The following is a 21,416-nucleotide window of genomic DNA, read 5'->3' as shown; positions in this document are numbered from 1 at the left end:
ACAGTAGACTACATACAAATTCAGAGACAAAACAGAGAAAGAAATCAAGGATTATGCTCAAGTTATAAATCTGTCTGCCTGGCAGGATGGAAGAGTCATTAGAAGTAACGTACTATAACTGAAGAGCTTTGAAGGAGAGACACAAGCTGAGCATAGCTATATTCACAGTGCCTCTGATGCAGAAAAAAATCCCACACTTTGAATTCTTAAAGAGCATAGAAAGTTTTGCTTTGCTGGTTTCTCAGAAAAAGGAAGCATATACTGTAACAGATGACACTATACTCTCATTTAAAACCAAACAAAAAGGAAAAAAATTACATCTTACCTGGTGCTTTTCGCTTTCATATTTCACAAGTTTATTTCTCATGAGTTCTTCTGTTTCATCTGCTTTAACATCTTGCTTCCTTAAAACCTTTAGAGGAAAAAAATATATTGCAAACTTCATCACAAAATTTACAGAAGCTATCATTCCAAGGCTGTCAAAATAAAGAATCTGCTGATACATTTAAGAAAGAAGATCTAGACAAATGCTTTCTGTCTGCATCCAATATTTCCACGTAAAGCCAATGTATATTGTTATGAAAAGATAAATATAAGTTCATGCATACATAAACACACCCATGCAGAGAACAGGGACAAACACAAAGTCTAAAGCAGCACTAACATCCTTCCGATGTATAGAGCTCCAGACTCTCAAGTTGACCCCAAACACCTTTAGATTAAGGTCTAAAAGGCTCAAGAGATCCCCTACAGATTAGCTGTGCACATATCAGAGAAAAAGAATATATTCTCTAATATAAAGTGTGCATGTTAAGAAATTCAATGCACTGTAGTAAAGAAAACACTACCATAAGGTTGTGTGAGAAGTCAAAAGAAAAAAAAAAGGAAAAGGTTATTTTTTTCCTGAATCTGGACAGATGCTTAAAGCCGTAGAACTACAACTGAATCAACTGAAACTTTCCTGATCAAAAATTATCAACATTGATGTGCTCTTCCTTGACAACAATAACAAAAAATAAAACAAATCTATGGGGACTTTTCCCATTCCCTCTCAGAGTGAGGTATCTAAAATCACATGTGGACACTTTCTAAACTATCTTACAGAAATCAAAGTGCATTAAATATTAATTACAAAATCTTAGTCCCTCTGCAAACCAACACTTTGCAAACAAAGCCAATCACTGCAAAGGAAGTACTAGACATGACAGATATTAGTGACATGTAATATTTGCAACATAAACAACCCAAGTTTAGATATCTCAAGCCACAGTAAAATCATCAGGTCATTTTAAATATCACTTAGAAACATCAGCTGAAAGAGATCAGTAGCCATATACTGATAATTTGCCATGAATTTCTGTAACTGTTGATAAATCACAGTTTTTATCTGTGCAACATGACCAAGGATTTTTCACACTAGTCACAGATCAATTAATTAGGTACCTGAGCACAAATCTTTTACTTCCATCCCATATCTTGAAGCATAAGTACGTCTATTCCTTTCATAATTACTTGCTAAAACAACAATAGAACAGCAATGAAAATGCATAGCCTTTCCAGAAAGAAATTTCTTTTTCCCAGTCTGTCATTCCCAAGCAGCATTTTCATTTTACATTTATAGGAAAATCTCCTCTTATCTTCCTTGAAATCGGTCCCTATAAATTGTGCCATTTCATTCAGTTTTTGAACATTTGCTCTTCACTGTACACTGAAGAGCAATTTCAGTGTATGAAAACAGATATTAATCAACTGCAGTGAAGCCAGGCATTCAGCTTTAGAAGTTTTGGTTTTAAAAGCAGCCTTCTGAAGAAAATAAATGGCTTTATATACTTACCTTCCTCTTAAACCCTCACTTCAGAAAACTTAAGGGTTTCTGTACAGTTTGGATTACTCTTCTGCCTGAACAGCTTACATAAAAATCTGAGACCATGAAAGACATTAATCATAACTATGCCACTGAAAATATTATGCCACATAAAGAGTTATACTTTTAGTCATCTGATCCCTAATCAGATGATAGAAGAATGTAACACATTTAAGGTGCTTTCCTAAGTATTCAAGAGAGATTTAAATCTATCATTCCAGTCAACTATAAAACTCAACACTGCACATATTTTACTCAAAAAGGCTCCTGAAAGAAGTCCCAAAAAGCAACATGAACAAAAGCCTAAGATCATCTCTTCAGCTAATGCTGGTTTTGCATTACCCAAGTTCATAGGGTTTTTGTTTTGGCTTGTGTTTTTTTTCTTTATTTATTTTTAATGACCAGAAGTATCGGTCCAGAACAGCCTACTTGGAATATATGATGTCTATTAACTGCAATCAACCATCAGCAAAATTTACTAGCAAAATTAGAAGCTTTGCTACAGACAGTCAACTTTAGACCAACTTTATTTTTGGCACTAAGTTAACATAGTACCAAATGTGCACATTTTCATGTACAGATTTGGCTAGAGAGGTCAGAATAATAAAGAAAATATTACAGCTGGGCTGGATTAAGGAATACTAGTAAAATTTTCAAACATTATTCCTGCTGAAAGCAAAAAATATCTCTGCATCAGTAGCACATCCTAATTCCCAGAAGAAACCGTGGAAATAAATATGCCATTTCAACTTCCCTGAGTGATATTCAGGCTATTAAATAGAAATAATTTCACACAGAAATGCATCCTTTACTGTAACTGATACTATAAATATAACCTTCCATTTTATTTTCTGCATATTGCAAAAATAGCCCATAGCCATTTCATTTTAAGGAAAATAACAGCTCATATATAGAGAGAGATATAGATAGATACCCCAGAGTTAAAATACTGCAAAAAAGAAGTAATGTTACAATAACTGAAACATATTACATGCACTGCTTGGACTGTGAAACATGCATTGTACCAGCAGATGCCAGGTAAGCAGTTAGTCAAAATGTCATAAGGAAATGGAAACATCTGGTCATACACAGCCAGACAAACATCAGCTGTTGCAAACAATTCAGAAAGTGTACAGGTAAAAGTTAATTCTGTGTTTTGCCTCTTTTCTGTACTCTTTTTAATATAATCCTCTTTTTGGGCCACATTTGTTTTTTCTCCACTAAAGATCACTATACAAGCTTCCTCTTGGGAGGGGTAAAAGAAAAAAAAAAACAACCCACAAAACATGTAAAGATCCAACTGATTCTTTGATTTCATTTGTTGTCCCCAAAGAAGGGGTTGAAGAAGTCAAATATGGGAAGTAGGAAAAAGGATGCTAAGGACAGCAGTTCAAGCACAAACTCCTCCCTGATGGCTCCCAAACAGCAGACAGACACTGCCCAGAGGAGCTGAAGCACCAAGGAATGGGAACAGGCCTACAGTCAACAGGATTCTCCTACCAAGATCCTCCTCTGAAAGCATTAGTGTACAGGTTAGTCTGGAAGAGACTGGTGAGGTTGATGAGACCTTGAAGGAGGCCACAAGGAGACAGAGAACTTCCCTGTATGGAGGTCTTCACAGCATGGCTTTGGGAAGGACCAGCTCCACGTTCCACTGCCTGCTAGGTGGTCAGGCTAGATGACTAAGGAGGGCAACTCCTACAGTCTTTATAAAGAGCTCACTAGCATAAGACAGCATTAGAATACAAATATAACTGGTATATCCCAACTGAACATACCTCTTCCACATACACAGAGCATCTATTGAACCCCAAAACTTCAAAATCATAACTTACTGCTTCATAGATTACTTTTTCTTATACATGAGGAAAACTACGGGGATGATTGTGAAACAACTCAAGTTCTCAATCTTTCCAACATATGATAACCTTCCAAGAGCAAATCATAACTTTCACAGCAACTTAAGCCTACGTTTCTTAGGGTTTAGGTTTTGGTCTCAGTTTGGTTTTGCTGTATTGTTTTTTCTTTTTAAATAAAACCAGACTTTTTGAAAGCTGTGTACAGACCACAAACTGAAACTTGCTCTTTCAAAGTGAGACTGATCAGTGAGTTTTTCCTACTATCACAAACATACAAGCAGAACAGCCGCAAGCTATAATTTAGAGCAAGGCAAAAATGTACCACATCCTAATCTGAATGAAAATACTTTCCTTAACTAGCTACACTAGTGATGAACATGACTCCAAGTATGTTCCCTAAACATACCAGCCAAGCAGTTAAAAAGGGACTACCTAGCTATTTCAGTGACAGATATCTATGAGACTTATTCATGCTCCAGGCAAGAGTCAGATTCAAACTACAGTCAAAACAGAAACCATTGGCCAAAGGTTGCATAGCACAGAGCCAAAGAGCAAGTATCAACAATGCACTAAAATATTCAGGTGGCTCAGAGCACAGATCATGTTTATGTTTGTCTAAAAAGATCAGTGATAAAAATACGCAAAAAAATGCAAAAAAATGTTCAATAACACTTCTGACCATCAGTTTACCCCACTCTCTGTCCACCAGCTTCTTGCAGTTCATGGTATTTGTAGAGGGAGGCAAACAAAATCTAAGTATACAGCTGGACTAAGAGAAAGTTAAAAAATGCCTCCTGGCCTACCCAAGTTGCTAGCTTAAGACATAACTGCAGGCACTGCCTTACCAGTCAGTGGATTCAAAAGGTTCAATAATGATGATTCTGTTGACCTAAAGCACGCCAAGCATGAACACATGGACACATTTCACCAAAATCCAGGAAGCCAAGCAGAAAATTTTGTAAAGCCATCCAGGACACCCAATGCACAGAAAGGAATGCAAAGAAAACATTTTTAAGAATGATACTTGATCTTGTTTTAGACAACAAATGTAAAAATGCAAGGAAAAAGTAAGAGGTGATGGTGTCTTTATATTCAAAAAAAAAAGAAGCACTGAGGAATCTCAAGATAGTTTTCATTACACAACAAATGCAGTTGTTAAAGCAATTCATGTATACATGTCAATGCCCCCGGCAAGAAAAGAATATTTGTTCTTCTTTCTAATCAGAAACATGCTTATATCAGGAATATAGAAAAAATTAAGATATACAATTTGCATGAATTTGTTTGTTAAATGCTATTTTCTAATTTGCAGTAATTGCTGATTAAATGTACTGATACACACTAAGGTAAGAGAGACATAAAATGTGCAGAAAATAGTTTTTCTACAACTTCACACAGCACAGACAGGTTAAAGATTCAAAACTAAAATTCAAATTTAAAACTTAAAGATACAACATTTTATGCATCAAGCTTTCTTAATGGTCAGTATACACAAAGATATCTTCCTGGTTCATAATCAATCTATGATTATGACGTAATATGTAATACTACAATACAAATAAGAAGTTTGCACATTATACAAAAAACTGAGAGAAAGAAAAGACAGACAAGAGAAAGGCCAAAATAAACGTATCATCATGTTGTGTTAGATCCTGAAAATATATAATTTAATAATTGCAATTTAGGAAGGTGATTCTCTTATGGCAAAACACTGACACGTAGTGGTCAGTTACCGGCATTGCACTTCACTGAAAAAAAATAGCATTTAATCCTCACAAATGTCACACAATTTCTTAATTAGAGTAACTACTGATCACATGCAAAAGTAAAATTTGATTTGGTTTGAAATGTGTAACAGGCAAACTAATGAAAAAAGTATATCATTAAACAGACACAAATGTTTTAAATTGTATTTCTCTGTAAATCATTCAGGCCATATTAAATGGCAGGATTTCAAAATTCAGTCCAAACACTGCCCTCCTTTCCAGTAATGTTATTGGGGAAGCATCTTGGAGAAATAAATGAAAACAGAAGTAGAGTTCAATAGAACAGTGTGTCTGTGCAATGATTACCACAAGGCTGAAGCCACTGTCAGTGTTTAGAGTCTATCTAACTCACAATTCAAATTACAAAGGGCAAGAAAGAGAATAACAAAATAACAAGCTCAAAATTATGCAGAAACGTGTCATCCAAATAACAATTGTAGCAAAATATTTATTTACTTTATTCTCACTAGGCTATGAAAAAGTACACAGGGCAGTTCAAGTACATTCTTTCTAAAACACAGCAACTTAAACTGATTTTAGAAAGAGGCTTCTCAGGAAAAATAACTTACAAAAATAAAGTAGAATTTACAGAAGAAACTGTTAAACCATCTCAATTCACAGCTGGACATCTTAGGGGAATAGAAGGTCTAGGATGTACTTAGTATTTCTTTTTGCATGAAATTCAAATGGTGAGCTACCAAAGAATAAAGGCACCCAGCCTGGAGGCTCATAATCACATAGAATACGGTCCTTCCTATTATGTAAGACCATATGGAAATTATCGGAACTACATTTGAACCCATTCACTTGAATTCAAGTTTTCTTTCTAAGGCAACTATGGCAGTGGCAACGTATCACTTTAGTGTCAATTCTCGCTTTAGAGAATACAAGACATCATCCCTTAAAAAGGATAAAAGAAGAATGTTCCATTCTGCCGATAACACTATCAAATCACACCAATACATTGTATTAGGCATCCCTTCCCCAGCCTGAAGGCACAACTGAAGAATCTAGAAGTGGACATAGGCATATTAAAGAGCAATGAAAACTGAAATTCAGTACTCTAGTTCTTTTCACCAACTAGGGCACAACTGGAATAAACTGGAAGGAAAATGAAACAATAACTCTTTCTGAAATGCTGGCAGAAGGATTGCAAGCCTTTTGATAAATGTTACTTTTTATCTATATTAAAAAACAGCATATCATCCTCTAAAATATGACATCTTTGAACAATCTCTAGCTTTACCTGAAATACATAGCGCCATGAGCAAGGTTCCTCAGTATCACTGCACAGTATAAAGCCTTCCAAAAAGCTATGTTGCAAACACTAAGAGTAAAAATCAAGAAATTGCATATTTCTTCTCAATTATAGTATCCTATTGCACAGATAGAGATGACATTGCAAATTTTATCTTAAGTGGAGTGAAATAAAAAGTCACACTATGTTACGACACAGATTTTCCAAACAGAAGTAAAATCAAAAAGAAGTATTTTTCATATGTTTTCTAAAACAAGAAGAAAAAAGCTAATAGTTGTCTCAAATTTTAACTTATATTCTAAACATTTCTATTTGTCTCCTAAACAGTATTTTTTATTTCACCAGGTATTGTTGAATAAAACTGAAAAGCAGTAAAAAGTTTTTTGGCCACTACAGTGCTTTAGATTGCTTGTTGGAATAAATTAAAGTGTTCATTTGCATGAGCAAGCAAAGTTTACCTTTTAGAAAATAAAACCTTTTAATTGAAAAAACACAGCTAATGACTTGCTTTTGTTTGCTTAGGTTTTCAGGAAGGGCATAGGGGGTAAGTTGTTAGAAGATTTGTGGCAGTTACCAAAAAGGTCTAAATATTGTCAGGACAATATAATGAAGGACTGAGACTGTGCTTGGTATTATATGGTCATCAAAACAATGTGAGCTGGACCAAGAGTTAAAATATGTGCCCAAGATAAGAGCACTTCTGCCAATTTGACAGGTAAAGGCTCACAAATGCAACACATTCCTAACTAAATCCTAAATCCAAGGGAAGCTTTTGTTTCATACCTCCTGTAATTGAAGGGACACATGGCCCAGCTGGTCCTGGCGCCTTTCTACGAGCTGTCTTTCAGCACGCATCTCTTCTTCTATCTCCTGAAGTCTTCTCTCGACCCGTTCTGATACCTTCAAAAGGAAAAAACACATGCTGTAGGAAATCAGTGTGCCCTTTAATATATGTGAAAGTATCAATGGCAAAAATGTAAACAGATTATGTATGGGGCAAAATGAAAAGAGAACATAGTTTGTGTTTTATTAAAGCAGATTTAGAATGGTAGAGAAAATAACTAGTTATAGCAGTCAGTACTCCAGAAGTACTCAGGCAGGGAACCAAACAGTTATCTTGCTGGCAGTATTCTCCTTCATGTGTATGCATATTTTTCTCTGCAGTGGTGGTTCTACTCAAGGGTTAAATATCTCATTATCAAGGTTAGAGCAGCCTAATGTGAAGTTGCAATACAGAAGTCATAGCTTCCCCGTCACAAGCCTGATTACCCTCTGGAAGGACATTTCCTTCCAGAGGGTAATCTCCAGCCTGCAAAACAGACCAGTATTTGCCTCTTTCATGATCCAAAATCTGTGAGTAAAAAGTAGTAAACAAGAACTAAATACATAAGAATGACTGTAACAACACAAAATTATTACATCACTTTAAGCTTTTTTCCCAGTATTTTGTGAATCCATGTAAAAACTAATACAAACAACTACAGGTGTTTATTAAAGCAACTTGGATTATGAACATAAAAGTTCAATCAGACTAGAATACCAGAATTTCTTCACTTTTGCAATTCAAGCTGCTAGCAGACAGCACCCTCTTGAGGCAGCAAATTAAATATATTTTGTAAAAGATTAGTAAGAAAAATACTTATGTATAATTTCCTCCCTACCTTAAAACTAATTATTTTAAAACACTAGAAAGCAATATATCCATTACCAAATTATAATTAGATAAAAAGAGAAATATAGAGATAAAAAAAGATAAAAAATAAAGCACCATTCGACTATTAGCTTTTGATGTATGTGGAGGTAAGTTCTCATCTTTCTTCATTAAGCACACTTCTATTAGCACTAGGCATATGCATGCATAGAAAATGTTACCATGAGCAACACAACTTATGTAGTAACAGAAACACAGTCAAGGCTACACTTATGATCTGGGCTTCACAAGGCTTAATGAACAAAACATTCTTTTTCTTTACAACAGAATACATCTCTCAGAAAACATTTCTAGTTTGTGCAGCCAGATGAACAGTCAGCTTACAGTCTGGAATATTGTATTTTTTCCTAAAACCATCAGGAGATGGCTGGTACAGCATCAAACCACACATTTTCATGAAGTTGTGAAAGCTCTGCAGCCATAATCCAGAAAAATTACTTACTAAAACCTAATGTATAAAAGAAGATAAAGACCACATCGCAATGTTTGTTTTGACAGGTACCACTTAGCTTTACTTCTCAGAATTCATAAAATACTCCACCTAACAGAAACAATGATAATAAGTAGTAGGAACAAAAAATAACAGTCACTAAACTTGTTATATCTTCGCTGAAACCAAGGAAATAAACTGTCATCTTTTTCCCCATACATATCTAACATAAAGAAATGAAACAGTAATGTTTTAACAGTTTTTGAAAAATTTTGACTAAGTGCTTCTGAAGACACAACCTTTCTCAGCTCTCTCATGAACCTTTTTCAGTGAAGCACTTTCTTAATAGCTTTAGTGCTGTTAAGCATTAATTTAGTGCCCTAATTATAGTGCACTATTAAGAAAGAAAACATACAATTTTGACTTGACGGAAGATTCAAAAATAACATCACCCCCAAAGATGACATTCCAAAGGAGAGTTCAGTAACTTCTTCACTGTCATGGGTGTAGCATGCACAGCAGATAACATGACACAAGGCAGCACTAGACAGGCTTTAGATTCCCACCAAGTTCAGATTTGATTACAAATTATCACCAACTCAGAATGAGTAAGACAGTAACTTTATGAGGTGATTTGCCTTGCCTCTGACTTCCTTCAACTCACTCCAGGATACAACTGTTGTATTATTTCTAACAAGGTACTAAACCAGATGGATTATAAATCATAATATTTGTCATGGAAATTTCAGCTACAGACATAATCCTCTTTAACCAAAAAAAAAAAACAAAACCCCACAACCAACACAAACCACCAAACATTTTGATGCTACTTATAACTCCGATTTGTTTCCCATACTTTGTATATTGGTATAGTATTGGTAACGCCTTTGCACTTCAGCAAGGCTTTAATGTCCCACAAGAATTATGTTCCCTGTTTTTGTAGCCTCTGACTTTCCTAAGATTGTCACAGAGCCTGTGGCATACAACAGTAGGGGTTAAAAAAAAATTAGAAACAGTTAATTTATTAAATAGTACATGCATATTTAAGTAAACTTAAAAACATACTTGTCTTCCTTTGTCCCAAATGACCTGACTCAGATCAACACTTCTACCATTAAAGTATGTACCTTGACCTTTGAATGTTATCAAAAATCTTAGTGTAGACAAGTGCTTCCCCAAAGGGCAGTACAAAGAATATAGAGGCTCTACACAATGACATGAAATACTAGCACTAAATTACTGCATTCAGAACATATTAGAATGTGATTTCAAGCATGCATTTTTAGCAACAGACTATCTGAATAATAATGATGGTACTAGAGCTGTGTCTCCACATACAGCTTTCAGGTAGCTTAATCTGTTTTCATAGATTTTGCTGCTATCAAAAAGTTCCTCCCCTCCCCCACATTTAAACACAAAGAACAGACTGTCCTTTTTAAAACTAGGGTGACATTTAAGTCATGCAGCTAAATATAATCTCGTGGAAGATGCTGGATGCTTACTGTACAAAAAGCACCATCCTACTTATTGAATTTCTGACCTGCTTTTCAGCTTTCCACTGTTATTTCTAGTGCAAAAGTCCTGCTAATAGAAATCTATTTCAACAGATTTTTGCTGCTGCTCTTGTTCTGACCCATTTTATCATCAAAGTATACTTGAAACAGGAGTATTAAAATCACAAAAGAGCAAACTTTTTTCAGAGATATAACTTTAAATATTGTTAAACTTTTCCCTCATGGCAAATGATAATGTGTGTTCCACCTTTTACAAGTCACCAGTGCAGCACCAAAAATCCTTATACCAGATCTTCTGAGGGATAGTTCATTATCTGACAATAATCCTGGCTCTATGAGGTATCATAACCACAGTAACTCCACTTAAGACCTATTTCACTTGACATTGTTGCCTTCTTCCAGAGACAGTCTACCATCATTTTATAACAGCACCATCTCACTTAAGCATCTATTGAATTTTAACTAAACTGTGCTCTGACAAAGTTGCTTTTTATGTATAAAGATCAGCATCTTGTGCTATTTGAGATGCGCTTCTATCCAAGCAATTCTCACAAAATATCCAAAGGGCTATGTTATATAACCATAAAGTAAATATTCTTTTCATTGCTTATATGCCTGTCTAACAAACATCCAAACCCTTTTCAAGAACAAAGGAATCTCACAAAATGTCTAGCTAAGAAAGAGATTCTGATATAGTGAGCTGCAGAACCAGAAAGGCTTTTTAGCAAAACTGCACATAAATTCTCAGGTACAAGGCCATGAAGAATGCTTGACTTGAAACAGGGATCCAACTATGCTTGAGTCACCGCCTCCAATGTCATCTGTTTTTTATATTGGCATGGAAAAGCTCTCTTTCCAGGTAAAATATTGTGCTTTGATTGTGATGCTTGAATCCTAAAGTACTCAAAATGCAGCATCAAAAAGGCTCTAAGAATCATAAACCTTTATAAAAATAAATTCTGAACTAGTGACTCAGAAGAACTGCAGTGACTTAGACCTTTATCATCACACATCTACATACAGGCAATTTTCAAACAGCCCCAAATATACCAAACTGTAAGAATTTAGATATATGTCTCAAAAAAAAAAAATTACTTAAGGACACTGAACTGAAAAGAATGTTTCTACCATAAGCTCATCCTGTGAAATTATCAAGATTTCTAGTTGACAATTTATTGCCAAGAAACATACAGCAGAATATAAATACAAGGATGGCAATCCTTGAGGTGATAAACACTCCCAAGCCTAAAGGCACTAAGGACAAAAGTTCCTGAACAACTTCAGGCAAGAGAAAAAAAAATAAGTATACTGAGAAGTCTGCTACAAGAAAAACACAGCATTTTCCAAGTATCAAGAATTCTTTATCAGATAAACTTACTTTATCCAACCAGGCTACTGGAGAAATCAAAATTAACATTCTAACAAAGACAATCCCATCATATTGCTTTGTCAGACTACAAAGGATGACAAGGCAAGTCTTCCTTCCCTGATGGACCCTATCATATCAAGAACATGACTGGTACAGATAGTGTCTCTTGAATCAATGTCTAATTTAACTAGAAACATGAATTTACACAAGGATATTTATTAAGTCTGCTGGTACCAACAAGTGGTCCATGCCAACAATATTGTTATCAGTAACAAGCACATCACTACAGCCCTTGACAGAGCATTTAGTACCAATTCATGAAATTTTAGAGCAAGATGAATCACCTAGAGGAAAATATGCACATATAACACCTGCTCTGAAAAGTCAGCTTTGCTACTAGTATCACAGTAAATGCTTACACAAAGCATACACTCAAGTCAAGAACTACCTAGGGTGATTCTCAACTTCTCTTGTTCCTACAGCAATATGTGTTTGACTTCGATCTTAGTACCAGATCTCTTTCAGATTTAAGTAAGGTAGAGTGCAGTTAGTCTGCTTCCAACAGATACAGGAGACAAAAAAGAAAAGACTGTCATTGCTGTCCTGCCTTCTTTGCTACATTTTGTCAGGAAGCATTTAGAGAAGAGTACAGCCCAAAGAGACTCCTTCCATTTTGCTACACACATGGTAAGGATTGAAAAGAACAGGAAGGGAGGGATGGAGGAAGAAGAAACAATAGTATTTATCATCATAACATGGGAAAGCTTGTATCTTCCCAAAGGTACCTTCAACAGCTGTAACAGCATTCAAACAATGTTCAAAGTTAAAAAGCAGCTTTCTCCAAGGTTGTGAATTTTGAAACAGAAAAATTCACAATACACATATCTGTAAAACACTTGTACTTAAAACAAGAACCTGAAATATAAAACTTGTCTTGCTGATTTCATTATTGAAGGGTAACATTTCGACAACCCATAGCAGCCCAAATAGTATCATGTTCAGATATACATATTAGTATGACATACCAATTACCAACAGATACATTAAACTAGAAGCCACGTCTTGTTTAGAATACTAGATTTAAATAATCCTTTCCATGTTAGTCACACTCACCGTTTCTTGTCTTTGGGATTCCGTGAGCTTTTCAGACAATTCTTCTAGAGTCTTCCTTAATTCAGCATCAGTCCTTCATAGAAAAACATAAGACAATATTCTACAGTGCAGAAGCTAAGTAACAAGTAACACCCATGATAATTTTAAGCAGCAACAATTCCCCCAAGAATTTTGCTACTTCATTTTGTTCTACATCCCATTCATAATAATTTATAGCATAATGAGAAACAAGCCTCAAGTGGAAAATTCATGATAGAAAGCATTCTCAATCCTCATGTGAAGAAACAGAGCATCTAAGTATCAGCTACGTATCAGGTCAACAGAAAAAAATTATGAACACATCTACACAGTCCTTTTGAACAGTCCTTTCCTCCTAGGAATTAACCGTCTAACTCCTGTTATTGCTATTGAACAAAGCACCACATGTTGAGAAAGTATATACGTTATGGCCTGCAGGAGAGCTTGCCCTGAAGGGACTCAGTAACAAGAGCAAACTAGGAGAAAAGCTATAATAAAAGAAATCTCCTAGACCTTGTCATTTTGTGCATATATTTGAAAAAGTTGAGGAAAGCCCCATATATTATACAAATTAGAATTGGTAGGTGTTATTTACATTTGTAAATACTGCAGAAGATGACATAAAACAAGCAGTTCATAATCCTGCTTTCATCTACATGTTGTACAATCACTCATTCTCCCCAAAATTATTTTTTGAAATAAGAGTTTAAGAATTTTTTTCCACACGGAGTTATGTTCTGTTTATACCGATTTCTTCTTGAAAGCTCGCGACTGATGTCATCTCCCAGGCGAACTTGTTCACTGCTGAGATCTCGAAGAGACTGGTGGAAAGAATGCAGCTGTAAGTGAAAGTACACAAATTATGCCAAGGCTTAGGAATGCTTTTATCTGTGATATTCCAAAAATACATATCTACACATATACACATTTTTTAAAATAAAGCAGATAAAAATAACAAAACAAACAAAAAACAAAAAAAAAAAAAAAAAAAAAAAAACAAAAAAAAAAAAAAAACAAAACCAAAACAAGAAAAAAAAACCAAAACAAAAAAAAAACCAAAAAAAAAAAAACCCTCCATGAAATGTAGTTGAGCCTGGACCACTGGATGAGGCTTAGGAACTTCTATTTCAATCCACCCTTCACAATACTTGCTCATTGTAGTTTAACTTTCAGTACTTTATTTGCTAAACCAAGTTTCCTAACTATGGTTTTTTTTCAGTGGTTTAGAGCTTAGACACTATACTACCACCTCTTTAACTTAATGCAAAGCAAATTGAAATATCTGAACAAGTAATGTTCAGGAGAGAGATATTTCATGTTAATAGATGCTAGTATGGGTAAAACTAAGCTCTGCCCAGCTATATATGCTACCCTAAATAGATTACATAGGAACTCAAAATGAAACAAGCAGAACAGTATAATGTATTCAGGAACTACCAAGAATAGGTATTTTACCTTGCCCAAGACTTTACATAATCTTTTTTCAGACCTTGGGGGAAAAAAAAACCCCAACAAAAAACAAAACCATACATCTACTTTCTGAAAAGTACTTTCTGAAAAAGGAGTTTTTCTCTGAAAAACCTCCAATTTTCCCCATTCAGCAGGCTCCTAATTTATCAACAAGGTTTTAGGGACCAAATAAAAATGAAGAGGTCATTCATTCTTCATGGGAGAGAAAGTGACAGTTAATCCATCCTAATGCAAACTATTGCTGTCAACAACTCCATGGCCAGGACTATCGTTATGAAAAACCCTAATTTATAATATTCCTTTGTTCTGTGTCCTAGATTTAAACCTGGATCTTCCACAACCAAGCTGACTACCCTCAACATTCAGACGCAGGCATTACTACCCCCTCTGTGTGATTAACCATAAATTCTCACCTGACCTGAGAGGCTTTGAAATAACATGTATTTTCAAAATGTATGTGCTAAGAAGGAGAGGGATTTAAATGTCTTAAAAAGATCATTTGGCTGAAAAATTACTTCAGCAGGAAAAATCAGAATGGGAATAAAGAGACAGTGGTTGCAGAAAAAAGAAAAAGCCACAAATTTACTTAAGCAGTACAGCTTTATCTCTGGTGTAATTTCTGCCTATAATCATGATCAATGGCTACTTCTAGTTCATCGTTCCTCAAAGCACTATACTCTTCTTACAAAATAGTTAATGAAAAGAAAAAAGCCACATTCATTCACTGAAAAGCAAGAATAAGGAATAAATCAGTAGTTATCACCAAAACTAGAAAAACAAAAGCTATTTGCCTACATAGTTACTTAATATGAAGAACTCTGTATGCATTGCAGGAAATCTCTTAAATAAAATTTCCAAGATATTTATAAAATATCTAAAAATAATCTAAAATAGTCCTAAGGATTTTGGATGGTTGGGAGGAAAGATTTCCATATAATATTATTTCCTTCCAAGGATTATTAGCTTGGGAGAGGAAGGAATGGGGGAAGAACTAGATTGAAAAGACAATGAAAGAGGGTTAAATAAAAGTCTAAAATTTCTACCGTTTCCCAAAATGTCAACTGAGAAAACTTGTTGTAGTTAAGTTTAAAATTATATGGAAACTGAGGCTGATTTAATAAAGTGAATATGAATACCTTACAATCAGCTTCTTTAATATTAATCTACACAGATTCACTCAAGCAAGTCTAGCCACCCTGTCTGAAAAAAGCAAAAAACAGGTAGTGAAATCTCCTTTCTACCTGTAGGATAACAGGAACACTATAATCTTACCCATTAAGGCAATGAATTAATTTTTTCTGAAGTCTGCAAGCAGAAGCCGGTTAAGGGACATGAAAATTACCTGTGGCACACACATCTTCTCCTCCAATCATCTCCCTGAAATACAGGCTCAAATTATCCCACTCACAGGTCAGACCAAGAACTAAGATGAAGAACTACCTGGTTCAAAATCAAGTCAAGCTACACTGAACTAAAAGCAATTACTACACCATTAAGTAAGGCAGAATAACTCCCTTCCACAGCCTCACTGAACTTCAGCACGAAGGCGAATGTTAACTGACTGAAAGGGACCTCTGGAGGTCACCCCATCCAAGCCCCCGGCTGTGGATACTGACAACCTGGTCAGAGAGAGAAATCCAGATAAAATTTCCCAAGAATTGTTCTGGAGAGTTTTGAGAAGGCTGAGAGAAAGAATTAAAACAATCTTGCAGCTGATGTTTTGAACAGTTGTTTTCCCATAATATGTTTACCAAAGGGTATCTCCTTAATTAGCCAGTCATGTGAGGTGTGTTGATTAAAGGACCAATCAGGTCCACCAGTGTCTGAACAGTGTATAAAAAGGAATGGGTTTCTAATAAAATTATTATTAGCCTCCTGAAGAGATCTAGAGTGTGTCACTCATTCATCCATTCCTGACTCAATGGTGACACTCTGCAAGGGAGAGTCACCTAGAAAAGGTGACACAGAAACTTGTCCAGGTGGGTTCTGAATGTCTCCAGACAGGGAGACTCCATAACCTCCCTGGGCAGCCTGTGCCATTGCTCTGCCATACCCACTGTAAAGCTCTTCCTCACATTGAGGTGGAATCCTTGTATTTTAGTTTATGGCCATTGCTTCCTGTCCTGTCACTGGGCACCACTGAACAGTCTGGCACCATCCTCTTGACATTCATGTTAGAGATATTAATATGCATTACTGAAATCCCCTCTCAGTCTTCTCAAGACTAAACAGGCTATTCAGAGATTTTTTTTTTTTGTCATAAAACAGCCTAAAAAGTAGGGAGATTATTTTCATATTTTACTTTTGATATCACTACCATCTGCACCTTTTTCTCTATAATGATTTGCATGAAACTTCATGACAGATACAAGAAGCAACTGCCTAATGAAAAAAGCAGGTAACATTGAAAGCACAAATCATAACTGAAACATTCTTAGCTGCATCTTCAGAATCACCTCATTTAATGTAAAAGCAAAGAGTCTTTGAGATTCTCTGACTCTCAAAGAGTAAACATACTGCCTGTTTGGAACAGCAACTCCCATTAGTGCTCTGTACCTGCTCCACGTTCTGTGCCTCACTGACAAATCGAACACTTGCAGATCGAGACCTTCGGTGTTTATTGCCCTGTGAGTCTCCGTAATCCCTGAAAGGGGAGGTGGGCAGGAAGTGGCGGTTGCCTGCAGGAGATATGATACAAAAAAAAAAAAAGGCAGGAAAACAAAATTTTGTATGGGAAATTTTTCATTTTGCTTCACAAAAAAGGCTTATTTCATCTTGACAACATCCTTCTAGGTCACATTACAGACAAAACAACTACTGAATTACATATCATGCATATGACTCTTAGGATTCTTCTTGACTTTAAACATTTCTTACCCGTGACATACAAGTATTCTAGAGAGAGGAATTGTTTCTCCAAGGAGTAGTTTTTCCTCAAATTTTATTTGCCCAACCAACCACTTTTTCCTCCACGTGAATCAGAGCTTCAAACTATTATATTTCACAGCTTTTACATAGAAATTAGATTTTTAGAGCTTTCTACTAAAATATATTAAATACTATCTCTCAAAAGAATACTCCTCCCAAACATACCTTTTCCCAAAATATTAATTAATTTTGTGAGACATACAAGGAAAAAAACCTACTCTTTTGTGTGTCATAAATAATATCTGTTTTTTTCTTTTCCACTGTTTCCAAAAATCCATAATCTCATGCATTTAGAATTTAAATTCCCTTTTTGTTGTGAAGCAAGCTTCAGAAGCTGCAATATCTTTTGGATTTAGCTTTAACTTGTAGGCACCTACAACTCATGCAGTGGAAAATTAATTTCCTCAGCTGAAAGAATCAACATTTCATTTAGATCTCCTGGGATATCAGCAGAAAATACAGAAACAGAAAGCTGGAAAAAATTACCACATAAACAACTGCATAACTTAATGCAGGTCTCCCAAATTTCTAAATTCAGTTTCTCCAAAGTAATCAATGATGACTTTCCATAAGACTACCTCTACACATTTTTCTTGATTTCCTCTTTGCATAACACAGCTATATGACATAATTCAAGGGTACTCAAGTCCTTCAAGTATTTTACCTGATGTTTCTTCTCCATCCAGGTCACTGGGATATAAGCTTGAAAGAGACGCACTTCTCATTCCAGAGTTTCGTGCTAGTCGCTGGCTCCTCAATTGACCTATAGATTGCTCCAGTGTTTCTTTTAACTGTAGAAAAGTTATAATTTATTGAAATATGAACACAAACTAAGCTATTTTTAAGCCAAGTACAGCTATGAATTAATAACAGCTTTTCTTCAATATCTCATATATCACATTCCTGTAATTATAGCAAAACATGCTTCTAACATTGGCAGCTTCAAATATCAAGTTTCTTAAAACAGTGGTGCACCACATGGTGCACCATCATGAAAACACAAAAGTTTATCTTCTACAACCAAAATAAGACCTATTTGTCAGCAATGCTCATTAACAGTTCCGCAAAATTCAGAAAATAACTTCAAAGAAATTATTTTTTATTGGAATTCTTCCGCCAGCCCTACCTGGAATCAATTTTACAAGGCTATCAAATTTCCCTAAGCAGCTTTACAGAAACCCCTATTTTTAGAAGTTTTACTTTCAGGAAAAGGAAGCCATTCTCAATTTAAGAGTAGAGAACTAGCTATATTCAAAAATTAGTTCTTCATTTTTCAAACTTACATCTCGTTTTTTTTACAATTGCATTTGTTAACTTTGGTTCTTAGCCACTTGCCTTGTTACACCTTTATTTTACAATCCACAAAACATCAATTTCTAAAGGTTCTCTTTTTCCAAGCGAGAAGCTTGTAAACAATGGTTAAATAGATGCTTTACTCCCGCAGAATTATATAGTGTTGGATCTATTTCTCTGAAGAAAACAAGCTTTCTTTTCTACACATTTGCTTCTTCACTGTCTCTACCTTCACATGTAAAATACTCTAAATTTCATATGTATCTGTTTTAAGGCAGCACCTGCTGCAGCTTGTTTGTAACCAAATTGTAAATCTCTCTTGCCCTAGCAGCACTAATTTGTTTGTTTTCTCTAAGACACCTGTTTTCAAGCTTGTAGAAGTTTGAGTTTCTAAAATGAGAAGACTAATTTTAGAATTTTCGTCCTTTCTGCAATTTAGAGCAAGCTGGTCAACAGATCCAGAAACTATTGTAGAATTACAGGAAAAAAAGCTACACCAGTATGATCACAATCTCATTCCCTGCTGTAATTCAGCTTTTATCTTACCACTTCTTCCTGCAAAAGAAAGATGTTCCTTAATACTCTATTTCAGCTACACATCTTGTACTTGAATAGTACCATAACATAATCTACAGGATGTTTATAAACCAGAGAAGTAATGAGCCCACAAAACCTGTCAGAGTTTCATTACACAACATATTACTATATTATGGTTTAGTTTGCTCAAATAAATATTAAAAGTTTCTGTTTAGAGCTACTTAACTCCTTATATATCCTGTCCAGTAATACCAAGTTGTTTTTTTTTACCAATACCAAGCTATGAATTCTACGAATGAAAAAGACCAAAAAAGTTAAGATAAACTGAAAGTTGCTCACAGTTGTTATTGCTTTGGTTTGTTCCTTGTTGTATTCTCTGTATTGTCCTAGCAAATGGTCAACGTGTCTTAGATTTCTGTTGGTATCCTTAAATAAAAAAATTTTAGAAAAAAAAGTCAAAACAGAAACCTCCTTTAATCAAACACTACTGTTGTCTTTATTCTTACTGATTTCTAAGATTAAATGGAAACACAAATGCTTTCTAAAGGATCTAAGCATTTAAAATCCTATTCAAGTAACCAGAATCTGAAGGGATGGCTAAAGGGAGGAAAATGAAGAAGAAAAAAAAAAACGAACCAAATTCTATAATTTCAGTAGAACAGTAAGGCCTCAGCATCAAATAAAAGGTATTTTTATGTTTCAGCCATTCTGTAGAAAAAACTTTTTAATCCAACAATCTTAACATTAGCTGCTTGTAGAACAGAATAGTTATCTGAGAAATAACAAGTTTTTGAAGGTGAACATGCTACGTAAGGTCACTGCATGAGTATTTTCTGACCAGATAAACACCTGGATCAGATGGAAGATCTGCTGAAAAGCAGTCCACAAAAAGCAATTAGCTTAAAATCAGAATTTCAGAAGAACAGCTAGAAAGAGGTTTGACAGAATCAGAATACCAAAGAATCCCTTTTAAAAAGTAGTCAGATTGTATTCTTATTATTTTTTCTAGATTGATGTTTATTTTCCAGATAAGAAGTTTTGAATTTTAAATTTACTATCTATATTTATTTTTCTCTTCTCATATATTTTACAAAAATATTGCTATTCAAACAATAAGTAATAAAACATACACCCACCCACTCTAGGTATTCAGAACTGTCAACTAGAGAAGAATGGGAGTAAATTCTCCAGCACTAATGGTGTCAGCATAGCCAAATGTCTCCTCCCATTTGCAAAACAGATATTCCCTCTGCACCCTCCACTTTTTCTTGCTCTCTTACAAGTTTAGAATTACTTCTCACAGTGCTTTTTCCCATCTAGAAAATATTTGAAATGTAACCTCTCTTCTGAAAGAATTGACAACTTACATATTTATCAGAAATTTGGAAATTTTTCACACCACAAAGACAACCAAGACAAGACTGACACTTTCTGCTAGAAAATTTCATGCCTTTTGTGAGAATCTAACAAAGCTGTTTTGCCCTTACTCAGTTTCCTAACTTTATAAATAGTATTCCCCAACACATCATTGCTTCTAATACCATTCTACTGCTGTCTGATATAGCAGCTGTATAAAAGTGTGACAAGCCACACACTTTCAACTCCAAAGCAGTATAAATTATTTCCCAAAACCATCTTTGGTTTGCAGAGAAAGCAATGTTTCCTATCTGTACAGTACACTCCACGACTTCAGAAATTAAAATTTGACCCTGCGTTACAGAAATGCAGGCACTATAAATACTTAAAAAGCTGTATTTTGTAAACAACCTGCAAAGTGCTTGCTAAAGTATGGATCTTCTCTGTAACTTCTTCAGCACCATACTTCTGAGCTCTGCTGTGGGATGCTCTCAAAGGCCGCCTTCCAATCCGACCCGTAAATAAATTGTCTGAATCACTGGATGAATCTGCCATCAGTGTCTTGAAGCCTAGGCAGGAAGATCAGAAAAAGTAAATGTGTGTTAATTCCTGTCTGTAACTGAAGTCTTACACAATATTCCCAAAACAACTTCATAAACTCAGATTACATTTGCCTTTTGGGTTTGGGTCAGCAGGATGTACTTTTGAAGCAGATCTTCCAACTGCTCCTCAGTTATTACCTTTGTTGACACTATGAAGCAGGGTCAGGATGCAGTAGGCAGAGCCTCTTAGGAGCAAATTAAATCAAAATATGCAAATATGCAATCTCACTGCTTCCAAATGTTCAGTACCCATGAACAAATCACGGCCCAAAGCAAATTCTTCCTCCCAAACACAGAGTGGAGACATCAATGTTTTATCAATCTTCCT

The 21,416-nt window shown here is 35.2% G+C and overlaps 1 protein-coding gene across 1 annotated transcript in view; it reads right to left on the bottom strand.

Annotated features, from left to right (window-relative positions):
- CEP128 (centrosomal protein 128) overlaps positions 1 to 21,041 on the bottom strand; it is a gene marked incomplete at its 5' end in the record, with an annotated part of 91,154 nt that extends 70,113 nt beyond the window's left edge. The window contains 8 exons of the mRNA XM_084207070.1: positions 326 to 412; positions 7,531 to 7,647; positions 12,885 to 12,957; positions 13,650 to 13,741; positions 16,929 to 17,050; positions 17,965 to 18,091; positions 19,470 to 19,556; positions 20,898 to 21,041. Coding sequence (XP_084063196.1) covers positions 326 to 412; positions 7,531 to 7,647; positions 12,885 to 12,957; positions 13,650 to 13,741; positions 16,929 to 17,050; positions 17,965 to 18,091; positions 19,470 to 19,556; positions 20,898 to 21,041 — 849 coding nt within the window. The remainder of the gene's footprint in view (positions 1 to 325; positions 413 to 7,530; positions 7,648 to 12,884; positions 12,958 to 13,649; positions 13,742 to 16,928; positions 17,051 to 17,964; positions 18,092 to 19,469; positions 19,557 to 20,897) is intronic.
- Between the last annotated feature and the right edge of the window lie 375 nt (positions 21,042 to 21,416).

Source organism: Fringilla coelebs (genome assembly GCF_963513975.1).
Source record: "Fringilla coelebs genome assembly, chromosome: 6".
Classification (NCBI taxonomy): domain Eukaryota; kingdom Metazoa; phylum Chordata; class Aves; order Passeriformes; family Fringillidae; genus Fringilla; species Fringilla coelebs.
This window is presented reverse-complemented; position numbering and strand designations above follow the sequence as displayed.